Below are 25,685 nucleotides of genomic sequence, written 5' to 3' on the forward strand. Positions count from 1 at the left end.
TGGGAGTAGAAACACAGAAGAAAAACAACTGCTTGATTACATGGGTTGAAGGGACATGGCTGGGATATAGACTCTAAATGAATATCCTAGTGCAAATACCAACAACATGGAAATAGGTTCGCATCAAGGACACATGTAGTACCCAGTGAAATTGCGTGTTGGCTATGGGAAGGGAGGGAAAGAATATGATTATTATAACCAAGGAATAATGTTCTAAATTGACCAAAAAATATAAATAAATAAATAAAAATAAAATAATAAAAAAGAAATATATCCCCTTTATCATGAAGGGGAAAAAAAAAGAATGATAGTGGAGGGGGGCAGCTAGGTGGCTCAATGACTTGAAAGCCAGGCCTACAGATGGATGGTTCTGTGTTCAAATGTGACCTCAGACACTTCCTAGTTATGTGACCTTGGGCAAGTCACTTAACCCCCATTGCCATCCCTTACTGCTCCTTTGCCATGAAATCAACATTCAAGAAGGTGAGGTGAATATATGGCGGTCTAACTAGTTGTCTCTGGCAATATGGTGTCTCTGTTTGGTTTCTGATCAGAAGTGGTATTATGACCAGCTTCACTAGAAGTTCTCTGCTTATATTTGTATCTTCTGTGCTTTTTAGCCCAATGCCTGGCACATTGGATGTACTTAATAAATCCTTATTGGCTGACTAACTACAAAATGTTAATATATTAAAATTCTCAAATTTGGATAAATACATAGTATTGATTCTAAGAGAGAAGGGAAGGGTTTTTTATTTTAAAATGACAAAATAATTTTTTGTCCAAAAGAGAATGGACAGAGCAACTAGTCAGTCATAAGAATTCAAAATCAAGAATGAACAAAATTGATTTTTAAAGGAAAATAAGAGTAAAAAGAAATATATTTAAAAAATATTTCAATTACCATCAATAATACTATATAATTTATTGCATAAATCCTATTACCAGGAGTTTTGCAAAGAAGGAAGCATTGTCCTAGAACTGAGAATAATTAGATGAAATGGTTGTTATCTATCCTATAGTATCTCCTAAAGCTTTGTGTATTTATACATATACATGCTTGTATTTACCTGAACTTTGTTGTTGAGTTGCTTCAGTGGTGTCCCACTCTTCTTAATCCTATTTGGGGTTTACTCTGCAAAGAAAGTTTGCCATTTCCTTTTCCAGCCCCTTTTACAGATAAGGAAACTGAAGTCAATCAACAAAGTTAAGTGACTTGCCTTGGATCACAAAGCCAGTAAGTCTGGAAGATGAATCTTCCCAATTCCAAATCTAATCTAGTGCTCTAATCACTGTGCCACCTAATGGCCACTTTAAGTTACTCAAATTATTTATGTGTAACAAAGAAATGGCAGAAACGTTCATAAGAGTCAACATGGCATAGTGGAGAGAATCAGCTTTGGAGGCAGGAAGACCTAGATTCAAATCTTGCTTCTGCTCCATCTGGACCATGTGAGCTTGGGAAGTGAGGTATCAGAATTTGGAATCAGAGGACCTGGGTTGGAATTGGCTTTGCTACTTATAAGCTGTCTGGGTCTGAGCCTTCTCATCTGTATTGATTTAGAATCATAAAATAAAATATTTTTATTATTAGAGATTATAATTAAATTTTTACACATCTGTAAAGTGAGGATATTGAGGTAGATGATGTCTAATCACCCATCTAAATCTAAATTGATTATCCAATAAACTTTAAAAAACCCTTATGTTCTATCATCTTTTATTATTTTTTAAATTTTATTTAGTCAATTTAGAACATTATTCCTTGGTTACAGGAATCGTATTCTATCCCTCCCTCCCCTATCCCCACCATTCCTGTAGCCCATGTGCAATTCCACTGGGTATTACAAGTGTCCTTGATCAGAAACTATCATTTCTAAGATAGAAGACTGGCAAGAGTTAGGCAATTGGGACTAAAGTGACTTGTCCAGGGTCACCTAGCTATGATGGATCTCAGGCTAGATTTGAACACGGGTCTCCCCAACTCCAGATCCAGTGTTCTGTCTACTGTCCTCACTTCCATGTATATTAGCTGTATAACTGTGGACAAAGAAGGCACTTAATCTTGGAATCATCAGTTTCCTCATCTACAAAATAAGTAGAATACTGATTGTACTGTCCACTTCACAGGGTTCACCCTGTACCTTTATTAGAATTAATTATTACAATAATAATATTATTTCATAATATGTATGACAACTATACATATGCACAATACATACCACAATGTAATATGATTGCTGTAGATAATAATTCTATATTTCTATATTATAATATATGATTGGATGGCTGTCCACATCCGTATAAATCTTTAGCCTCTCAGTGTTCCAGAATTTCTAAAACAATAAATCATAGATGAGATCGACATAGGGGGGTTCAGCTAGTTATCTTTGGAAGCGTGGTTGGTATCTCTGTCTGGTTTCTGACCAGCTTTACTGGAAATCCAAGTTCTCTGCTTATAGTTGTATCTTCTGTGCTTAGCCCAATCCCTGGCAGATAGGATGTACTTAATAAAAACCCTCTCTGGATGGCTGACTACATAATGTTAAATGTTTGAATTCCTAAATCAAAAAACTGGCCAACATTATTAAATCAATTTCTGTTTATTACAGCTTTTGCCCTTTTGCCCTTCTTTCCCCCTTCGTTCTTGGGGTAGTATGAAGGGTTTTGACCCTTTTCTTTCCTTACCTCCCCCCAAAGGGGTAATCTGTCCTCTCTGTCTCAGGAAGGCCCCATTTGTCTCCTGAGGGCATCATCTGCTCACCTCAACCCATAGGTATGGGCAGGTACAGTCAGTATCCATAAAGAGATAAAGAGGTCTTGAACTTGGAGAGAGAAGGGAGCTATGGGTAGGAATCCTTGCTTCCATGCCTATTAGCTGTATTGAACGTACTTAATCTTTCAAGCTTCAGTTTCCTCATCTGTAAGATGAGTAGAGTACTGATTGTACTGTCTCACAGGGTCACCCTGTAAACCTTTATTAAATTAATTATTATAATAATTATTTTGCAAAAATATCATGCACACGTAAAATATGTAATATAATTATATGCAATATGATTGTTATGGATAAGACAATTCTCGTATGTATCTATAGTATAATTATTATATTCTAATATAACATGCAATTCTATAATCATTGTATAATACTATAATTCATCATGTATAATAATATAATTGTGCATGATATAGTATATGTATCATAATTGTGTAATAATATAATCACAATGATATAATTATGTATAATGACAACTAGATATTATTGGGTATGATAATCACGTGTAATAATATAACAGTGATAATATAATTATTTGTCATTATTGTGTATGATAATTATTTATAATTATATAATTAATATCATAATTGTGTGTTAATATAATTATATGCCAATATAATTGTTATGTATAATAATGTAATTATATATAACATCATTGTGTATGGTAATATAATGATTATATTTAATAATATAATTGTGCATGGTATATTATGTTTAATCTGTATAATAATATAATTATATAATATACCTCATGATATAATTGTGCATGACAATATACTTTTAGTATGTAATATAATTGTGTATGATAACATATGTAATATAATTATATGAATATGCCATTATTAATCAATAAGCATCTATTAAATCTATTAATCAATAAGCATCTATTATATCTATTAATCAATAAGCATCTATTAAATACATCTATTATGTATCACACACTGGACCCAAAGAAAAAATTGATATAGTCTCTGCCCTCAAGGAGGGAATAGACATTTTATAGTGCCAAATACTGTGCTAAGTATTTTATAAATATTATCTCCTTTGATCCTCACAGCTGTTTGAGGCAATTGCTATTAGCCTCATCATCCTCCTACAGTTGAGGTAACTGAGGCAAACGGAGGATAAGTGACTTGCCCAAGGTCCCAGAGTTAGTAAATGTCTGAGGCTCAGACTTGAACTCGGGGCTTCCTGATTCCAAGCCCAGTGCTTTTTCATGATTATACATTTTGTCATCCTTAGGAATGGATAATGTAGTGAGAGAAAACATAGATCAGGACTTTGGATATTGGCTTTACAATCAAAATAGGATTATAGATCTAGAACTATAAATGGCTTCAGATGGGAAACTGAAACCCAAAAAGGCAAAGTGATTTTGCCTAATATCATATAGGATGTAAATCTCAGGTTTGAACCCAGGCCATAAGAGAACCTAGAGGTCTTCTTTGTATTTACCAGATGAGGAAATGGAGCCCCCCTTCCCCAATAAAATGACTGATCCAAGGTCACATAGGTGTAGTAGGTGTCAGAGCCTCTGATGTCAAATTCAGATTTTCTTGCTAAAACATACTAGCACATTGCCTCCTAGAAACTTTAAAGGTATAAAAGGAGCAGTAAAGATAATTCAAAACATAAAAAAATAGAAAGATTTTAAAAGATAAAAATCTACTAAATTGATACACTCACAATCCATATTTGCTCAGCTCTTAAGGGGCCAAATGGACATTTCCCCATCTTTTGTTTAAAATGCATTGCCAGTATTTTCATTTAATAAAAACCAGAGCAACATACAACAAATAGCATTGGTTGTTGCCAAGTCTTTTTCTTTCTTTGCTTAATGACATATTTTGTTCTTTTGTTGTTTCAGATTGTATCCACTTAGACCCACAAGTCCTCAATAGTGAGAATTCAGGACATTGGATGAATTCCTCATTTTTTAGTCTAGAATTTTATCGGTAAGCACCCTTAAAATACTTATTTTTTGCAGTTAACAAAAGGATTATGTTGATGGATTCTTGAATACTTAATGCCTTAGGAAAAAGTTTTACTGATTATATATGAATATATAATATTGATTATATATGTAGGTATATGGGTATATGTGTGTGTATACATATATATATTTCCTCATCGATCATTTCTTCATTCCTAGCCATGCCCCCATTGAATGAGCCCTTTTTTGTAACAAAAAAAAAATGGTTAAAAGTCAACCCCACCCAATGGTTGTGTTTGATTGTATGTGCAGTGTAGAGCATCCTTGGACTTCCATTTCTCTACTAAAAGAATTCGTCTCACTTCTCTTTTCTCCATTGGCGACTGCAATCTAAGTTGAGTTGTCTTTTAGAGCTATTTTCATTTACGTCATTGCGGTCATTGGACAAAATTGTTCTCTTGGTTCGGCTTTTCTTATCATGTATCCAATAGTATTCGACTTGCCTCGTATGTTAGAATTTCCCATTTTTTAATTTCTTATGACAGAATAACATTCCATCATATTTGTTGGCCGCAGCTGGTTCGCAGCCACTCTCCAATCAATGGGCACTCATTTTTGTTTCCCCAAAAAGTATTGATTTGAGTCTTTTATCCTAGATGAACCGTTTCTATTTTTGACCTCTTTGGGTTATAATTCTGGCAATGGGATCCTGACTTGGTCAAAGGGTGTGAACAGTTGAGCGACTTCTTTTTCTCCTCTGATTTCAAATCAATGATGTTTTCTCTTCAGGCTTTTACAAGTTGAAATCTCCTTTAACCTCAAAGGCATTGACCTACAGACAATCCATGCCCGGGAGCTACCAGACTGTTATGTCTTTCATAACATTGTAAGTGTGTTTTCCATTTGCCCTCGTAGGTTTCTAAGGCAGTTTTTACTGTAGTCTTCAGCTCTTTATACGACTAAATCTGAAAAAAAAAATTACATTAGTCTCTAGGACATACACACACTAAAACTTAAAAGAGTAATAGTGGCCAGTAGGCATCTAGCTGGCATAATAAATTCAATTCTGGGTTTGAAGTCAGGAAGATAGAAATCTAACTTTGGGAAAGTCCCTTAACTTTTCTTCAGCTCCAGTTTCCTCATCTAAAAAGTGATAATAAAAGCACCTAATCTACAGGGTTGTTGTAAGGATAAAATGAGATATTTGTAAAGCACTTCACAAATTTTGGAGCACAATATAAATGGCACCTGTTATTATAGGAGACAGTGCTTTGTCATTAAATATAATTTTCTTTGCTCAAAAGCAAACATGACCTTTTACATTGTCTCAAACATGAAAATGATTAAAGGGAGAATGAAGAAGCTAAAGAGTTTTCAGCGGCGGCGTCTGTGTTTCCCAGCTGCTTGCACATAGTAGGTATTCAACAAGCGATTGTCGAATTCAACAGTAATGAAAATCCTTGAGATCAGAAATTTTTCCCAGCATTCCTCCAATGTCTTTCAATCAATTACACAGCACAAGGAAGGGCAGTATGATGTAGTGACTAGAGGGCCAGCTTTGGAGTCAGGAACACCTTGATTTGACTTTCAACATACACTGGCTCTGTGAGACTGGGCAAGTGAATTAATTATTATTTTATTTTAATTATTTAATATTTCTGATTCCCAGATAACTCTAAAATGACAAGTTCCAAACATGTCACCCATTTGTATCAGTAGAGAGAGTTTCTTTGCTGGAAGTTCTTTGTACTAACAAATTATGAATTTGGATCAAAATCACTATGCGAGGTGGTCCATTTGGGGAGCTTAACCTAATCAAGATATCCATTTTAATAAAACAATCAGTGGTATTTTTCTTAGGGAATATTTCTTTAATTTGGTTCCTTTTGCTTCCAACCTTAGAGGGCATACATTTTCAGTGCAGGCATCAAAAGAAGTTTTTTTTCCCCTTAAATTTAAACTCCTATTTCTTTTGTTTTAGAAGCAGCTGATTTTATTTTTTAAAAAGCCTAGTTATATTATCATTCATTTAACAATATAAAATGTGCCGAGGAACGTCTAGATGATGTCGGTGATTGTTTTATGCCGACCTCAATCCCCACTTTGATATCTACATGTTGTAGAATAACTTTTGGGGATAGGGGAAATGGGAAGGGCAATAAGCAGAAAAGAAATCAAGCCTTAGAGATCAGTAGAATTGAATGAAATGGTGATTCAGCTCTAGATGGAGCTTCTAAATTAAGGCATATACTTGGGGGTGCCAAAATAAATCCAGAGGCAATACATTTGAGTCTTGGCTTTTCCTTACTAAGTTTGGGCTTGCTGATAATTATTGCAGCATATATTCAATCTCCAACCCAATAAACATCTATTAATTTCCTACTATATACAAGGTATTGTGCTTGGTAGGAATAATTACAAGAAGAAAATGGCTATAGGCACTGCCCTTCAGGAGTTTTTCAATCTCCAGACCCAAAATGAACTCAGAAATGCAATTTTCAGCAGAGATGGGTTTAAGAAAAAGGGAGCAGGCTGAATGCATATTTAGGAAAGTAGCTTTTCTTTGGCTGGGAATATGCGATGTCTGTTTTCAGTTCTGTGAATATTTGTCATGGGTTTGTGATAAAATATAGTCAATATTCATGATTTCACTATCATTTATTTGATTTAAAAAAAAAAAAGCTTTTCTATCACCTTTTCCAAAGTGTCACAATCTACCACTGTTGTTTTTTTTTTTATTCTTTCCAATTAAAAGTGATTTAGGGGCCAGATAGGTAGCTTGGTAGCTAGAGAGGTAGGCCTGGAGGTGAGAGGTCCTGGGTTCAAATGTGGCCTCAGATACTTCCTAGCTGTATGACCCTAGGTAAGTCACTTAACTCCCATAGCCCTTACTGCTCTTCTGCCTTGTAGCTGCTACTGAGCATGATTCTAAGATAGAAGGTAAGTTCTATTAAAAAAAAAAAAGTGATGTAGTATTAAATTTTGAGAATTTGGGAGGAATGTTGTGACACAATTAAAAAAAATTTTTTTTCTTTTAAACCCTTACCTTCCATCTTGGAATCAATACTGTGTATTGGCCCCAAGGCAGAAGAGTGGCAACAGCTAGGCAATGAGGGTTAAGTGACTTGCCCAGGGTCACACAGCTGGGAAGTGCCTGAGGCTAGATTTGAACCTAGGACCTCCCCTCTCTAGACCTGGCTCTCAATCCACTGCGCTACCCAGCTGCCTCACAATTTAAAATTCTTGAAGGTAGCATGAAAGCAGTCTTGGCTATCCTTGGGTTCCATGAAGTTTTCAGAGCTTCATTTGCAATCTTTGGAGCAAGGGTGAAGGAAGAAAGACTAAATGAGAAAATAAAACATTGCACAAATGAAGAAGGTCAGCCCAACTAATACTTTGTGTAGCCTCACCCAGTGGCTTTGGTATTGGAATCTGGTTTTGAAGAGAGTGGAGCAAAGATGGTAGCCTTTCAACACTTGTGCATTCCAGCCCTGACCTTTGCTCATATTGACTCCCTTCTCTTCGCCCTTCTAAAACCCCAAAAGGGATTTAGCCTTTGGGTGGTTCATGCATCTTGCAGACAGCAGCCTGGTGAACCTATTGGACCCCGTCTCCGAATAGCGTTTTAAAATGTATAAAATAAAACATAGACGATCACAAGGGAAGCTAATTCTACTGAAATACAGCCATCAAAATATTTTTAAAAATTAGTTCTTGGACTGTTTGGTTAGAACTCCTGCCCTAGGGATCACAGGGTCTGGGCAGTGACAAACTTGTCTGAATTGCATTTATTTGGACTTTAATTATTTAACGGATCTAAGAAAGGCTGCTAAAAAATGCAGAGAAAGAAACTTTTGCTCTCTATAAATGTATAATCAAAGAATAATGGTCTTCAAGTGATTTGGGGAGGGCGTTACAGGAAGAGACTCACCCCCTTTATATAGGTAGCATCATTGCTCCAAGTCATTCTTTCCATATTTTTGTCTCTACAGATTACCTTTGACAATAAAGCCCACAGTGGTAGAATAAAAATCTATTTTGATACCGAGGCCAACATTCAGGAGTGCAAAGGCTTGCATGTATCGGGGTCAAGTAAGTGTGGCAGGCATATTTCTACTTTGAATCATGGATGACTTTCATAATAATAATAGTAGTAGTAGTAACTTTTTGGAGTACTTTAAAGGTTTGCAAAGTATTTCCTTTGCAAGAATGTGTGTATGTATTACTAGGTAGAGGAGAGAAGAGATTTACTCAGAAAATCCAGTTTCAGTTTTATTAATAGCTGATATTTTTAAAGAGCCTGAAGGTTTGCAAAACAGTTAATGTACCTTTTTTGTTTAGTCCACCTGACAATACTTTTGAGTCAATTACCGGGGGGGGGGGGGTGGCGTTATCCCTATTTTATGGAAGAGTAAACTGAGAATCCCAGAAAATGTGATACTTGTAAGCTCTTAGAGCTCCTAGTTGGATCAGTGGATAGAATAGGAAGACCTGAGTTTAAATCCAACTTCACATACTTGCTACCTATGTGACTCTGGGCAAAATGACTTCACCCAGTTTGCCTCAGTTTCCTCCTCTGTAAATAAGCTGGAGAAAGAAATACCAAATCACTCCAGTATCTTTTTTGCCAAGAACACCCCAAATGGGGTCACAAAAAGTCAGACACGACTGAACAAATACAACCTTGAGCAAATCGTTTGACCTTTCCATTTCTTCAAAATGAGAGAATTGGACGAGGTCACCTCTAGGGCTCCTTCTAGCTCTGATCCTGCCTGTCTGTGATAACTAATGATCATAGCATTCATAGAACTTGTAGCAAAAGCTAATTTGCTTAACCGACCTCTGGTGACCCACTTGGAAGCATTCGGAGGGGTGGGGGTGGAATTCACACTCACTTCTCTCCTGATTTCCTGTCTATCCTTCTTTCCCAAGATCATTCTTTTACATCAAAAGCTCCTTTTCCGAAATTATTCTTCTGAGTCATTAATCACTCTGGGAGAGGGAGAACATAAATACCCCAAAGGGGAAAATTGAAGTGGACTGTATGTGACGCACACTTTTTGATTATATGATTCAAGGGACTGGATTCTTCCATATCCTTTGCCATTTTCTTTCTTCTAATGGACTTCAACGTGACTAATCTTTTAGCATGTCCATGCTGTTGAACTGAGTTTTCCTCTGGTGCTCTGCCAGACGGCGCCTTCTGCTACTTCAAGTAATTCTCTGATTAGGCTTTTTAGCTAAACTAAGAGTGCATTAGCAAGATGTCCGGAACATTCCTCCTTCTACTCTCATAAGTGTCTTATTGCTTTTTTCAATGCATTCCCTTTGATTTGGGACATGTCTGTTGCTTCTGAGTTGTAAGTAATTATTGAGTTCTTTCCTGGACTTCACAAACTTAAATTTCTGTGGAATTCCATAAACTGATTTAAAGATGTGCCTGTGCTTGTGCCTGGGTATGTGCATTCACACACACACACTCACACACACACACACACACACACACACTCACACTCACACTCACACTCATACTCATATAGACACAACAAAGAAAGGAAGGAAGGATAGAAGGCAGGAGGGCAGGTAGGCTTAACTCTGGCCAGGGGGCTTAGAAAAATATTAATAACAACAAAAATAATGGTTAGCATTTATAAAGTACTTTATGGTTTGCAGATTACATTTATTCTCTCACTTGATCCTCACGATAACCCTAGGTGGTTGGTACTATTATTTGTCCCATTTTACAGATAAGGAAACTGAGACAAATAGAAGTTAAATAACTAGCCTAAAGTCATTCAATTAATGTCTCTGGTAAGATTTGAACTCAGCTCTTTCTGAATCCCTTCTCCAGCACTGTATCTATTATACCCCATGGCTATGGGGTGTTGTAGAGGACATTTATGTTTTAACTAGGAAACTCTTCTGATTCTGAGTTCAGTATGCTTATGTGTTAAACATAGGTCTGATGTTATTTAAAGCAAAATTCATTTCCTTAAAAATATTAATTCATGGTTTCTATCTGCCACATACTTCCTCTTTTTTTTACCAACTTTTTTCTGTGACTTGTTTCCACTTGAATTCTCTATCCTTATAGTGTTTCCTTATTTGTAAAATGCAGGGGTTGTAGTTGATCACTAAGATTCTTTCCAGTTGCTAATCTATTATCCTAGGATCCTTGCCTTCTTCATTCCAAATATCATTCCTGTATTTCTCCTGTCTAATTGGGATTGGCACATACTAGGTACTCAATCAGCATTTATGGATTGATTGAGTTTGAATTGGATATTTGATTTCATTAGTGTAAGAAACTGATCATGAAGAAGTTCCCTTTAACAGTGTAAATCACCTCACTTGCTCTGTAGTTTACAGATATAGACAAGTTTCTGAGGGCAATATTGACTTATCCAGGGTCTTGTAGCCAGTCTGGATCAGAAGTAGGATATATGACATATCTGATTCATTTGATATCCCAGAGCCCATGTAGTCTAACCCTTCATTTTACAAAAAAGCAAGATGAGGTCCAGGAAAATTTGAAAAAGTTAAATGACTTGCCCTAGATCTTACAGTTGCAAAGGCAAGAATTGGACCCAGGTCCTCTGACTTCCAAAGTCATCACTCTTTTCATTGTACCACACTATCATCCTCATTCTGAGGCCATTCATGTTTTCTAACTTAATCCAGTTCCAATTTTAGGCTATAGACATTTTCTCTTCCCTTCTTTCATTTTCATATATATGAAATTTCAAACCTTCCATGTACAGTTTGCCTTTATAAAAAAATCTGTAAATAATAAATTCAACATCACTTCCAAAGCTCCTAGGCTTGAATGTATCTCCCTCTCAATTTCCTTCTCTTCTTTGCATTTAAAAATGCTTCACTGATGCTTTTCTCTCTCTCTCTCTCTCTCTCTCTTTCTTTCTCTCTCTCTCTTTCTTTCTCTCTCTTTCTTTCTCTCTCTCTTTCTCTCTCTTTCTTTCTTTCTTTCTTTCTTTCTTTCTTTCTTTCTTTCTTTCTTTCTTTCTTTCTTTCTTTCTTTCTTTCTTTCTTTCTTTCTTTCTTTCTTTCTTTCTTTCTTTCTTTCTTTCTTTCTTTCTTTCTTTCTTTCTTTCTTTCTTTCTTCCTTCCCTCCTTCCCTCCTTCCTTCCTTCCTTCCTTCCTTCCTTCCTTCCTTCCTTCCTTCCTTCCTTCCTTCCTTCCTTCCTTTCTTCCTTCTTTCCTTTCTCACTTTCTCTCTCTCTCTCTCTCTCTCTCTCTCTCTCTCTCTCTCTCTCTCTCTCTCTCTCTCTCTCTCTCTCTCTCTCTCCCCCCTTCCTTCCTTTCTCTTTTTATCACTATTATACCTTTCCCATCTGCATAGTGAGTCATTGCACTGATCAGTGCTCTTCAGTCTTTTGAGTTGGTCATTGTATAAACTTTTCTCATGCTTCTATCCACTCCACTCAGTTGCATTCATTTTTTAAAATATCATCTTCATTTCCAAATATATCTATACTTACTCCTTTCTCCCATAGAGCCATCTCTCACTGAAAAATAAAAGAGAAAAATGAAGCAGTTTAGGAAAATGATCTCAGCTCCAGTCACATCCAACACTATATGTAGTCGTACCCATAGATTGCAAGAAAAAGAGCAGGGGGGGCATTCTCTTCTCTTCTTTAGAGCCCAGAACAACCATTGTAACTTTTGTTATTCTTTCAATTTAAATAGTTGTGGTCCTTGTGTGTATTTTTCTGTTTCTGCTTGCTTTGCTTTGCATCAGTTCATATAATTCTTATGCTTCTCTGAATTCTTTACATTAATTATTTCTTATGGAAGTCATATTCCATTGCATTTATATACCATAGTTTATCTAGCCATTCCCCAGGTAGAGTCAGGAGTGCTACATAACTGTCAAAAATATCCCTTTGGCATCAGATTTCATCAAGTTCTTTGCTAATGCAAATAGTGCTATTATCACTGATATATATATAATGCATATGAGACCTTCTTTTTCTTGTTGATCTTAGATCAAATTTGTTGAGATGCTCAAGATCAAAATATCTGATGGGTTCATCAAATAAATTGCCTACTCTTTTTTTTTTCATTTGTTTCCCAAGACTCATTATGTAAATTGCTTCCTTCACTTGGTCTTCCTCTTGTGGATACTCAACACATATGCAAATCTCTCAGACATCCAGAATCTTAAAGTTTTAATTTGAAATCTGCCTAATTCATATTTTAAAATAAGATATAACCTTCTCTTTTCTTTCCATTTTTCCTTTTGTTTTTCTCTCTTCCCTTCCTTCTCTCTTCTTTTTTTCCTTCCCTTCCTTTTTATTTCCCCCCTCCCCTTTTTCTTCTCCCCTTTTTCTTCTTTCTCCCATTTCTCTCCTTTCCCCTTTTCTTTTTATTATAGTTCTTGTCCCCCTTGTCTTTATTCATCCTCCCCTCCCCTGTGGTCCATCTGTTCCTCATCATAATGCCACAGAACCTGCCCTCACATTTTTGTGTATCTGTCTGTCTGTCTTTCTATCTATCCAATCATCTATTCATCCATCTATCTACCCATACATCCATCTATCCATCCTGCATAAGAGTATATATAATCAGTTCCTAGCATCCCTCCTACCCTCACTCATTCATCCATAAGGAAGATCATGTGAGACTATCCCTCTTCCTTCCCTGAACAAACATGACTGTAATTTCTTTTCTCCTTTAAAATAAACCTTAATCTTCATTTGATTCAGGTTTTACCTGAATAAAAATGGCAATGCTACATTGGCTCTGAGATTCATTCCCAACCTTGCTTCTGTATCAGAGGAAAGATTTGGAGAAATACAGAAAATTCTATTTGGTGGAGGAGAAACAGAATGATGGCTAATAGAGTTAGATCCCATGAGGGTTTTTTGAGGTTGGAGACAAGGGCATGTTTAAATAATAGGGAAGTAATCATTAGACAGGGAGAGAATGAAGATAAGTGAGAAAATGGGGGAGGAAGCAATCTACTGGAGAAAATGGGGTGGAGGGAAGGCTACAAAATATCAGGCATGGTATTGTAAATAAGGGGCTATGCTCCTTGCCTAGTGGGTCTTTTGTCCATTTTGGTTGGTTGAATTCAATGCTTGGGAGTAGAACTGGAATAGTATAGACTGGCCTGATTTCTACAGAGTCCTAATTGAGTGCCTTCTAATGGTGTGCTGGTAAATCTGAGATCTCAAAAACTGGACTCCAATGATGTGTACTCAACAAGTTCTGTCACACTTGACAGGCTTTGAGAACAATCATGGCAAAAGAACGTCTGCTTTTTGAAGACTAACACAGCTGAGCATGGAGAGACGTGTTTCTGGGAGTCTCTGAAAGATGAATTCTTTGGTCATGGCAACAAGTGAAGAAAGAAAAGTAAATGCAAGATGGCCCTCAGTGCCCTATGATGCCCTTCCACTTCTTCAATGATGGCATAGCAGTGGGAGAGAAAGATATGAAATTTCACATACTTTTTAGATTATCTACAGATCTTAACTTGGCATTCTAAATGCCAAAGAACAAATCTTATTAATATTATTCTCACTCACTATAACTTAAACCAGAAAGCAAGGAATTTGTAGATTAAGCAGAATTGTTCAGGGAATCATTGGAGCATTAGATAATAGAGGCTGGTAAAAGTTTGTTTTTTGTCTGTCCAAAAGCAACAAGAAATATAACTTAAGGGGAACATTGGTTATTTCATATTGCTTTTGATAAGTATTTGCAAAACACCATGAAAATCAATGCAGTAGATTCACCAGCATTCATTGAAGAAGAGGTAGAGAAATTTTATGGTAAACTTGGCAAGACCTTTCAAATGAAATCATCATCGACTTTGAGACACAGAAGCCTAAATGCAAATGCAAATATTAACGTAGATGAGAAGGCTGAAAAACATGATTTGAACGTCAGGAATGAGAGGCCAAAGCCTTGTAGACTTCACAGAAGTGTCATGCTTTTATGAGATGTCCCAAAAGTCTTATTGCAGTTTTAACCTTTAATAACTTGGAACTGGTACAAAGCTGGCCTTGGAAACTTCCTAACTGTAGCCCTGAGCAAGTCCCATGATCCCAGTTGCCTAGCCCTTACCACTCTTCTGCCTTAGAACTGATACACACACCATATTGATTCTAAGATGAAAGATAAGAGGTTTATTAAAAAACAACAACTTGGAACCTATTAGCTTAGAACTATTAAATAATTACTAAAGTTTAAAACTGCTAAAACTTTTGGGACAAACAGGACATAATGAACAATAAAAATATTATGAATAATAAAATTCATATTTTATGGGATAGGAATGATTCATGACACTCCAACTTCCTTTATTTGCTTTGACCTACTCTTCCACCCTACCTCAGCTACACAGAGGAATCATCAAATCCTAAATCTTGCCATCTACAAAATACCCCATTTTTCCCATATTCAGAAACTAAAAGTCTCTTATCTGATCAGCATCTGTTTGTGTTCTGTCTCTCCTCTAGCTTGCCACCCCAGTCCATCTTCTTTATGTTCATAGTGACTCCCAATCCCTTGGCCCATTTAGTTGTTTCTTAGGCTATCACCTCCACAGTAGTAGTAGTACTGTAGTAGCTACACTATTCCTTTACCCATTTTGGTTCCTTGGTGAACCAATTCAATTCTATACTACCCTCTTGGGTTATTTGCCACTTTGCCCTATTGATGTTGCAGAGCCAAATCTTAGGCTGGGATATCTCCCACTATCCATTGCATTTTAGTGTTACTGATTGAAATTGGAGAAAATCAAGCAAGTTGATGTTAGATGATCTCAAGTGGGTCCTCATTGTTACAAGGCAATCCTTTTATACTTCTCTAATTATAACTCTCTATCCTACTTGCCATGGTGACTTTTTCAAACGATATCCTTTTTTTGTCATCTCTTTTTAAAACTTTCATAGCTCTCCCTCTCCCAGCCATCTCAGTTGAGAACTTTACCTGAACTGTTTAACTGAGAAAAATTTAACTCATTCACTATGAGCTTCCTCTTCTCCTCTTTTCCTTATCTCATATCATCCAAATGCCTTCTACAACTTTTTTCCTCTCTGTCTCACAGGAGGATGGTCCTTTACCTAGCCAAGGCAAATCTTCCACATCTCTATCCCATTTTCTCCAGTAAATTGTTTCCTCCCCCATTTTATCACTTATCTTCATTCTAGTCTTAACTACTGGCTACTTCCCTAGGGTTTAAAGTTGCCCTTGTCCCCAACCTCAAAAAACCCTCATGGTGATCTATCTTTATTAGTCATCATTCTGTTTCTCCTCCATTTTGTAGCTAAAACTCATTGATTTGTCTACTATTGAATCCTCTCCTCCTTTTCATTCTCTTCTCAGCTATCTATATTAGGCTTCCAGCCTTATCATTCAACTGGAATTGCTCTTATTTGCCAAATCTAATGGCCTTTTCTCAAATCTCATTCTTCTTCACCTCTCTACAGTCTTTGACACTGTCAATCACTATCATCTTGATGCCCTCTTTTCCCAAGGTTTTGTGATTCTAAACTTTCCTGGTTTTTCTTCTACTTATCTGACTTTTCCTTCCCACTTTCTTTTGTTGGGTCTTCCTTCAGATCATACCCTCTAACTGTGGATATCCCACATGGCTCGATCCTGGACCCTTTTCCCTCTCTACTATTCCAGTTGGTGATCTTATCAGATTCCATGGATTCAATGATCTCTTAATCTGCTTATCTAGTCTTAACCTTTTTTTTGACTTCCACTCTCCAGTTTACTATTGGATATCTTGACTAGAAGTCCCAAAGACATCTTAAACTCCTTAAGTCCAAAACTGAACTTACTATCTTTTCCACAAACTTTAGTCTTTTGTTTTATTATTATTTTATTTTATTTTTATTTTATTTATTTTTATTTTATTTATTTTTATATTTTATTTTTATTTTATTATTATCCCCTATTATTGTCAAAGGTACTACTACGATTTTCCCAGTCACTCAGGCTTACAACCTAGGTATCAATCTCAATTCCTCGCTTTCTCACACCTCCTATATCCTGAGTCATGTCAATTTTAGCATTGCACACCACACACATATTCCCCTTCCTCTCCTCTGGCACTGCTACCACCCTGACACAATCTCTCATCATTTCCTACCTCTTCTGGTTCATTGCCCTGCCTTGAGTTTCTCTCTCTACTTCGGTCTAACAGTTGAGTGCTGTTCTTAAAGTACAGGTCTGGCTACATCATTTCCCTTCTTAATAAACTCTGGTGGCTCCCTGTCACCTCCGGGTTCAAATATAAAATTCTCTATCTGGCATTCAAAGCTATTAATAACCTGCCCCATTCCTAATTTTTCAGTCATCTTCTACCTTACCTCCTCTTATTCTTATATTCCTCACACAAGACACTCCAGCTCCCATTCTTACTGTCTGTCCTTCATGCCTGGAATTTTCCCCCCCTATCTTTTTCTCTTGCTTTCCCAACCTACTGTCTACAAGCAGCCTTTCTTTAATCCTTCTTAATTCTAGTGCCTTCCCTTCCTTCTGTTGCTTATTATTTCCAATTATCCTGAATATATTTTACCGTGTACATGGTTGTTTAAATGTTGTTTTCTCCATTAGACAGTGAGATTCTTGAGAGCAGGGATTATCTTTTGCCTTTCTATCCCCAGTGCTTACTCCAGTTCTTGGCACATAGATGGTGCTTAATAAATGTTTATTAACTGTATAGTCAACCTCGCTAACTTTGTGGAGCAACTACAATCAAAAAAATTTTTTTATATCAAAAAATTGGAAATCAGTGGAGGAATAGCAACTAATATTGATTATAGCAATTTCCTGTAGATATTTAAAAATCATAAATCGGTTGCCGTAACTAGGACCACAGAAGAACCTCAAAACTCACTTAGTTAACCCTTGTTTCCCACACAGTAAGATGTGGTAGCAAATAGCAATGGTGGTTTAGAATACAAATTAATTCAACCTTATAGAGGATTATGAAAAATTATGGTCAATTTTGCCTCAATACTAATAATGGCTAGTGCCTTAAGGTTTGCAAAGTGCTTCCCATTTGGTTGAGAGAGGTTAGGTGACTTGCCCAATCTGAAGGAGAATTCAAAGTCATATCGTCCTCATTCCAAAACTGGATGTCTTTTTCCCCATACTGCTTAGCTGTAGAGAGGGAAAGTCCAATTTCAAGAAAGACTGATGAGACACTGCCCCTTCCTCAAATAAGCAAAATCATGCGGAGGGCATTTAAATGGAAAATGGCAAAATGAGATAGATGAAATATGGATAAGATTTACAGAGTTTTTTGTTGCATTAAAAAAAACAAACGACCAAGCATGGTGGACCTAGCACTCTATCATCAGATTTCTTCTATGTTCTTAATATGTATCTTCTTATTCTGAATTATAAACTGTATTTTCTATAGTCTAGTCCATATTCTTCTGGAGGCAAAGGAAATGGCTGAATAAAAAAAGCTGTCAAGTATCACTTCTCAAGGTGATTGTAAGTTCCTTGGGCGTAAGGCTCGTTTCTCCCCTGTATTCGTATATCCAGTGCTTGGCACACAGTTGGCACATGATAATGTGCTGGTTGATTCATTATCTAATACCAGTGACTTAGAAAGAAATTTAAGATATTATTGTTAGCAATTAAATGACTCTGAGATTAACTACTGACTCATAGCAGCCTGGTTTCCATTCTGTAAAACTTTTTATGAGATTTACCTACAAACATAGGATGGTTCTGTCAATGGAGGTACTGGAAGGGAACAGGCAGATTTTCACAAGTGGTATTCCAGAGCTGACCTTTATCAATATCTTTATCAATACACAGTTGTCCGAGAAGTTCAGGAAATACCAGATCCTGCTGTGATTATTGCTTGACTACAAAATAGCATTTGATTTGGCAGCTCAAAATGGCACCTTAAATGTTAGCCAGCAACAGGGGTTCTTAATCTTTTTTTGTATCACAGACTCTTTCGATGGTCTGGTGAAGCTGACAGATCCCTCCCAGAGTGATACTTTAAAGTGTATAAAAGAAAATACACAAGATACAAGAAGCCAATAGTCCCACACACATTTCTTAAAAAACAAACAAACAATTAAGTTCAGTCAACAAGACGTTATTAATGACCAGTGATTTTTTAATTATCTCCTATGTTTCAGGCATTGGGCTAAGTGTTGGGGATACAAAGACAGACAAAAAACCAGCACGCTTGCACTCTATAATCACGGTCTTGATTTCTTCTATGTTCTTAATATATATCTTCTTATTCTGAATTAGAGACTATATTCTCATAGTAATGAACAAACCACCTACAGAGCTTGTCCCTTAGTCCTTATCCTGACGAGCTCCTTTCTAAGGGGGAAACAATAAACTATATACAGGAAACAAAAGCTATATATAGGATAAATAGGAAAATGACTAATTAACAGAGGAAATGCACTAGAATTAAGTTCACAAACCACTACTATAAAGAACTAACACACACACACATAGAAAGAACTAATATAAATAAAAAATTGTTGTATGGTGCAAAGAGGGCAGACTTTGGATTTTAGACCTTGGGTTCAAGTCCTGCCTCTGACTTATTGCTTTTGTGACCGGGATCAATTCATCTCACTCCTCGGTGCTCCTGAAAATGCCAAGGCTCTAAATTACTATGACTGAATTGTTGATCTGCTTCTTAGAAGGAGTTTCTATCCTGTTATCAGTCTGCCTCTTCTCCAAACTGAAGTATTTGGGATTTGGACTACCTATCCTCACAGTGATGAACAAACCACCTACAGAGCTTGTCCGTGTGTACACATAGCTTGGACAGATATTGAACATAGACAGTGAGCTGGGTCAAGGAATGGAATGGCAGAAAATCTGACTGAATTGCCCATGAGGAGTGCACACAGGTCTTTGAATTAGCCAAAAATTTTCTACCTCGAGTATCTTAGACCATTAGGTACAGAGCTGGGAGGAACCTTAGAGGTCATCTGGACCAATCCCCTTATTTTTGCAGATGAAGAAATGGAGACCTGAAATGAAGCTCTTTGCCCAACTTCATACAGCTAATAAGTGCCACAGCTCAGATTCCAACATGGGGCTGTTGTTCAGTCATGTCTGACTCTTCATGATCCCATGGACCATACTGTTCATAGAGATTTTGGGGGCAGATATACTGGAGTGGTTTGGCATTTTCTTCTCTAGTAGATTAAGACAAACAGAAAGTTAAGTGCTCGGGGTCACAGCTAGTGATTGAGGCTGGATTTGAACTCAGGTCTTCCTGACTCTTAAATCTAGCACTCTATCCATTGAGTCATCTCATCATGGATCTAGTTGATACCAAATTTAGCATTCTTCCCTTCTGTTATTATATAACTGAAGTCACAGAACTCTGTGTTCTTCAAAGAACTGAAACTGAGGGCTGCCTAAAGAGTAACAGAGAGGTAGGGGGGCAATTAGGGAGCACAGTGGATAGAGCGCCAGACCTAGAGTCTTGACCTCAGACCCTTCCTGGCTGTGAAACCCTGGGCAAGTCACTTAAGCCCAATTGCCTAGCCCTTGTCTTTTGTCTTGAAATTGATACTAAGAAAGTAAGGATTAAAAAAAAAAAGAGTAACAGAGATACATAGTAGGACTGCACAGGTAACAATGACTTGCTATCTAATCTCCTTATTTTTGAGGTTAATTTGTTTAACCTAATGGAGTACCAGAAATGGTTATGGAGCACTAATAAATAGATGTAATTGGGTGGGAGCCATAGCTTCCATCTGGACCTACGCACCCCTAAGTGAGACAGTAATCTTAAGCACTCCCATTCTGTCACTTGTTTCAATCCCCCCCAAAAGCCCCACATTGATTAAGCATCTGCTAAGTCCAAAGCATTATTATGTGTTATGGCCCTGTGCCCATGCCTTAGGAGAATTATGAGAATTTCATTAATTAAATTTCCCTTGAGTGGCATTCAAGATGGACCCTCATGTATTGAATTCTACTTTAGAGCAAATAGTTAAAGAGAGATTCCAATGTGATTTAAATAAGATGCAGACATGCTTGGGTGGGGGAATGTTTTCATTTGTTTGTAGATTGAATATGCCAAGGTGAGGACAGGTTTTGGAGCTATGATTGATGTCCTCTTACCTGCTGAAGATCAAAAATTCACCTGTGACTTCAAAGCTCCCGGACAGGTGCTTGGAGGCATGGGGAGAGATTAAAGGATTAGCCCAGAGTCACACAGACAGTATGTCTCAAGAGGGCAGACTTGAACCCAGATCTTCTCACTCCATTCATGGGCCTTTAACTGCTACTTCAGATAGTCTCATGTTTTTTACCAGATGGAACCAAGTCATAAATGCAGTAAAAATGGATCCGTTTCATCTCCAATAACTTTTATAGTCTCTGAGTAACTTGCCAGAGAACAACAGGCAGATTGAGAATCAATGTCTAGTAAAATTGGCCTAAAGGCGAAATTTGGGGTTTTGCTTTTTCCAGGTCAGAAAAATACCCAATACATCCTGATGTTCGATGTGTTTGTTATTGTGAGCTGTGTTACTTCCCTTATTCTGTGCACCAGATCCATCGTCTTAGCCCTCCGACTGCAAAAAGTAAGTATGTGCAATTTGATTCTCACCTCCCTTTGGCTTCTTCCTTTTGGTTAGTCCAAAGGATGGAATATTGATGTTGCCTCATCCTTCTATCTCAGAAGTTCCTCAGCTAGATTAAAACCCTGGAGGAGAGTGATTGCCTCCCCACCAGGCTGTTTAATTAGTCTGGGGTGTAGGAAGTAACTAAAGATTTTGGAAGAGTGAGGCTCTTTCAGATAATTGGTGCACCTTTAACTAAATTAATAAAGTCATGGGAAAAGGCCATAGAAGATATTTTTCTCCTCCTTCTTTTCTTTGTCCCAAACAGAAGAGTTAGTTTCCTGCATAGTTGTTGCTTTGTCAACTATCCCCATTATGTTGTGACATATCGAACCTTCTATGTTCTCCCTTTATAATACAGTGATAGATTTAGTTCTGGAAGGGACCTCAGAAGGGAAAGAGTAATAGCTTTGGAGTCAGAGGGCATGAGTTCAAATCTCACCTCTATTGCTTACTACAGATGTGAACCTGGATAAATCCTTGACCTCATCTTTGTATAATGAAGTTGTACTACATTGCCTTTTCCACTTTAGATGGATGATTCTATAATCATCTATTTCAACCCATTCCTTTTACACATGAGAAAGTTAAGAGACTTGCCCAAGGACACAAATGGCAGAGATAAAATTAAATCCCAGGTCTCCTAACTAAATCTAGCATACTTTTTACTGGACTGTGATGACTTTCTTTCATTACAGCTGGTCTCTGTGAGCTAGAGTCTGTTATTATATACTAGGACACCTATCATTTGATTTGATTCATTAATTGCTTGAAATCAGGTACCTATGCTTAGTGCTACATACTGTGGGGGATAGAAATGCATTGGACAGAGTCCCTACCTTCAGGGTACTTGAGAGTCTAGTTGGGGAATTTGATGGCAGATGTTTTCCTGGGCTGGAACAATGGAATCCAACTCAAATAGAAATGGGGCCACCGGAACATGCCTCTGCACTTAGAAAACCATCTATTAACATTATCTATGTTCAATGCTATTTTTATTTATTTTGTTAAATATTTCTCAATTACATTTTCATCTAATCTGGTCTCCCTTGGGAGTATTGCAATGCCATCTGTGGTACCTCTGGGCTAGAGCACCATTCAGAGTTTCTCTCCTACTTCCCAGATGACAGGATTGTGTGTAAGAAACACTTTAAAAATGTTTGCTACAGAGATTTACAAGGTTCTTCCTGGAGAAATATAAAAGGCGCGTGAATGATGCTGACCGCTGGGAGTTTATCAATGGATGGTACATCTTAGTGATCATCAGTGACCTAATGACCATCACTGGATCAATATTAAAAATGGAAATCAAAGAAAAGGTGAGAATGTATGAATTTTGAGCTGTGCCGAAGCTATTATTCTGGATGGACTTTTATCTTGAAAACTGATACTCCTTGTAGCTTTCTCTGGAATACTCTCTTTTATTCAATCTCCCTTCACATACATACAAATGAACCACTTCTGTGCTCTGGTTTCTTAAGAAAGGTAGAATAAAGTGGCCGACACACTGTGGAAAATAATATTCTCCTGATTACACTGGGTACTTGGCAGCATCTGCTGAGTAGACTCTGAAGTGGGAAAAATGCTTTTTGGTGAAAAGGAAGTCTATTTTTCCCCCCAGAAAGAGTGACTCTCCAAAGATCTGTCTACTTTCCTGGGGAGAAACTAACCACAAAATCTTTGTTCTTTGTCACCAAGCTTATATAACTAGGGATTCATGTAGCTTGGGGTGGGACACAAATTCAGAGGGTTGTAGCCTTAGAAACAGATGGTACTTTGGAGGTCATTTAGTCCAGCTTCCTCATTCAACAGATGAAGAAATTGAGGTCTTTAGAGGTTAAAGGTTGTGCTCCAAGTTGACCAGGTGGCAGAGGTCTCCTGACTTCAAATCCTGTATTCTTGCTACCATATTGTATGGCATCCAGAGATTTAGAGCTGAAAAAGAACTCAGAGGCCATCTTCTCCAACTCCCACTTTTTATAAGGTGGAGATAAGATCAGAGAAATGAAGTGATGTGCTCATGGTCACACAGGGAATAAGGAATAGAACTGGGATTCAAATCTAGTATTTCTGCCCCCAAATCCAGTGCCGTGAAGTCTGTTGAGGAATTCTAGAGGGGATTCTCTACTGCATCTTGTAGCTATAGGAGTTCTAAGTTCTTGGCTCTGGCACGCTGAGTTCATTTAACCTCATGGTTTAAAGACCCAACAACTTCCCTGGGGAAGAGATGGGAAGGAAGGGAGAAAGGAAGGAGGCAGGGAAGGAAGAAGGAAGAAGAGAAAGGAAGGAAGGGAGAGAGGAAGGAGGCAGGGAAGGAAGAAGGAAGAAGATAAAGGAAGGAAGGAAGGATGGACGGCTATATTAAGCACCCACTATGGTCCAGTTACTAAACTTTACTATATTATCTTAATATAACAACATCCCTCTGTCCCACAAACTCTGAATCTTATCGAGGGTATAGCTTTGTGGGTTGGAACTTAAGTATCTCAGGCATATCAGGGGATCTTTGGTCTGTTTCCCTCAGAATTTACAGATATGATCACCGTGGTCACCAGAAAACTTGAGCCATAGGATTGATGTGGCAAATGGATAAGTAGAAAATTCATTGTTATGGGGTTTTGTTTCCAGTCTTGTTGCCCAAGATAATCTCTCATGGTAAATTACCTTTACGAAAGCCTTACTGTTTTCTTGGGCAAACATTTACTGGGGACCTCTCCAATGGAGTATTTGTAAATAAGGTTTCTCAGCTGCCAAATAGGAAGTTTTCTGTGTGGAAGCTTCTTCTAAGCTTAGACAGGGATTAACTTGCTGTTATTTCTATTTCCAGTGTCCTTTGTATTTAATATGTGTTCAGACTAAAACCAAAGCCCGGTCTAGCTCCTGGTATATTATTTACTGCATGGGGACTGGTCATTACTAATGAGTCATTGCTCCCGTTGATGGACAGAACTTCAGAAAGGATCTCAGCAACAATCTAGCATAATCTTTACCTGAGAAAGTCCTCCATATAACGTATACAACCCTCCAAGGAAGGGGAGCTCACTACCTTTCAAGGCAGTCCTTTTCACTTTTTGGTCAGTTCTAGTTATTAGGGAAGCTAGGTGGCACAATGGATAAAGTGTTGCACCTAGATTTGCATTCAAATTTTTCCTCAGACACTTACAAGCCATGTGACCCTGAACAAGTCACTTAATCCTGTTGGCCTCAGTTTTTCTTATCTGAAATGAACTAGAGAAAGAAATGACAAACCACTCTAGTATCTTTGCCAAGAAAACCCCAACTGGATTCACAAAGAAACAACTGAACAGCAACGACGACAAATTGTTAGGAAATGTTTCCAGATCCTAAGCTTAAAATTTGCTTCCCTGCAACTTATATCTCTTATTTCTGGTTCTGCCCTCTGCATTCAGGCAGAATAAGTCTAATCTCTGTTTTATATGCTAGCTAGCCCTTTAAATCCTTGAAGGTAGTGAAGATACCAGTGTTCCCTCATGTCTTTCCTCCTCCAAGGTACAATTATCCTCTGTACCTTTGACAGGTTGACCCATTGACTTGACTTCAACAATCAAGTCAACAAACATTTATTAAACATCTACTGTGTACCGGGCTCCTTGCCAGGTGGTTTGCTGAGCTGAATAATAGCATGAACTCGAAGCCCTTCCCCATCTCATCCTGTTTGCTCTCCTTCAAATGCCCTTCACATTATCAACATCTTGCCTAAAATGAGAATCCTAAACCAAATACCATACTGCATTGTCAGGAGAGCATACAGAATCTCTTCCCTTCCACTGCTTTTCAGTTCTTCTCCCATAGTCAAATAAACTACTGGAGGGCAGGAAGTACCTGGCATATGGCAACTTCTTAATAAAGACTTGTTGACTTGATTTGCTTCATGGAGTGTTTGATGAAGCTGTGCTAGATCACCCATTCCTTTTTTAAATGGTCTAGATTTTTGCCAGGAATCTTATTAACCTTGTTGATCTTTGCAGATTTCATTCTATTTACTTTTTTGAAAATCAGCCATTTTTTCCCACTTATCCAATCCAATGGTACCTATATTATTATTATTATTATATTAATATATTATATAATATATTATACATATATAATATATTATATATATTACTCTGCAATCTGATCACTGGCAGAACCTGGTAGAATGGAGGAGGGAGAGTATGCTAGACACAAGAGACAGAGAAAATGCCTGGAGCCCCAAAGATGAGATGTTCTGTTTGTAGAACTTGCAGGAGGCCAGTGTCACTGGATCAAAGAAACTGAGTCAGAAAACAAGGTATAAGAAGCCTGGAAAGGTAGGTAGGGGCTTTAGGTTATGAAGGACTCTGAATGCCAAAGAACATTCTGT

General features: G+C 37.4%; 1 protein-coding gene across 3 annotated transcripts in view; it reads left to right on the forward strand.

The window, feature by feature from the left end:
* Positions 1–25,685, forward strand: part of MCOLN2 (mucolipin TRP cation channel 2) — a 92,000-nt gene that overhangs the window by 47,446 nt on the left and 18,869 nt on the right. For all 3 annotated transcript variants that reach the window (XM_056815404.1, XM_056815406.1, XM_056815405.1), the window contains exons 5-9: positions 4,644–4,731; positions 5,499–5,595; positions 8,702–8,801; positions 21,171–21,283; positions 22,492–22,641. In XM_056815404.1, the coding sequence (XP_056671382.1) occupies positions 4,644–4,731; positions 5,499–5,595; positions 8,702–8,801; positions 21,171–21,283; positions 22,492–22,641 (548 nt within the window). The remainder of the gene's footprint in view (positions 1–4,643; positions 4,732–5,498; positions 5,596–8,701; positions 8,802–21,170; positions 21,284–22,491; positions 22,642–25,685) is intronic.

Source organism: Monodelphis domestica, chromosome 2 (genome assembly GCF_027887165.1).
Source record: "Monodelphis domestica isolate mMonDom1 chromosome 2, mMonDom1.pri, whole genome shotgun sequence".
NCBI classification, from domain to species: Eukaryota; Metazoa; Chordata; class Mammalia; order Didelphimorphia; family Didelphidae; genus Monodelphis; species Monodelphis domestica.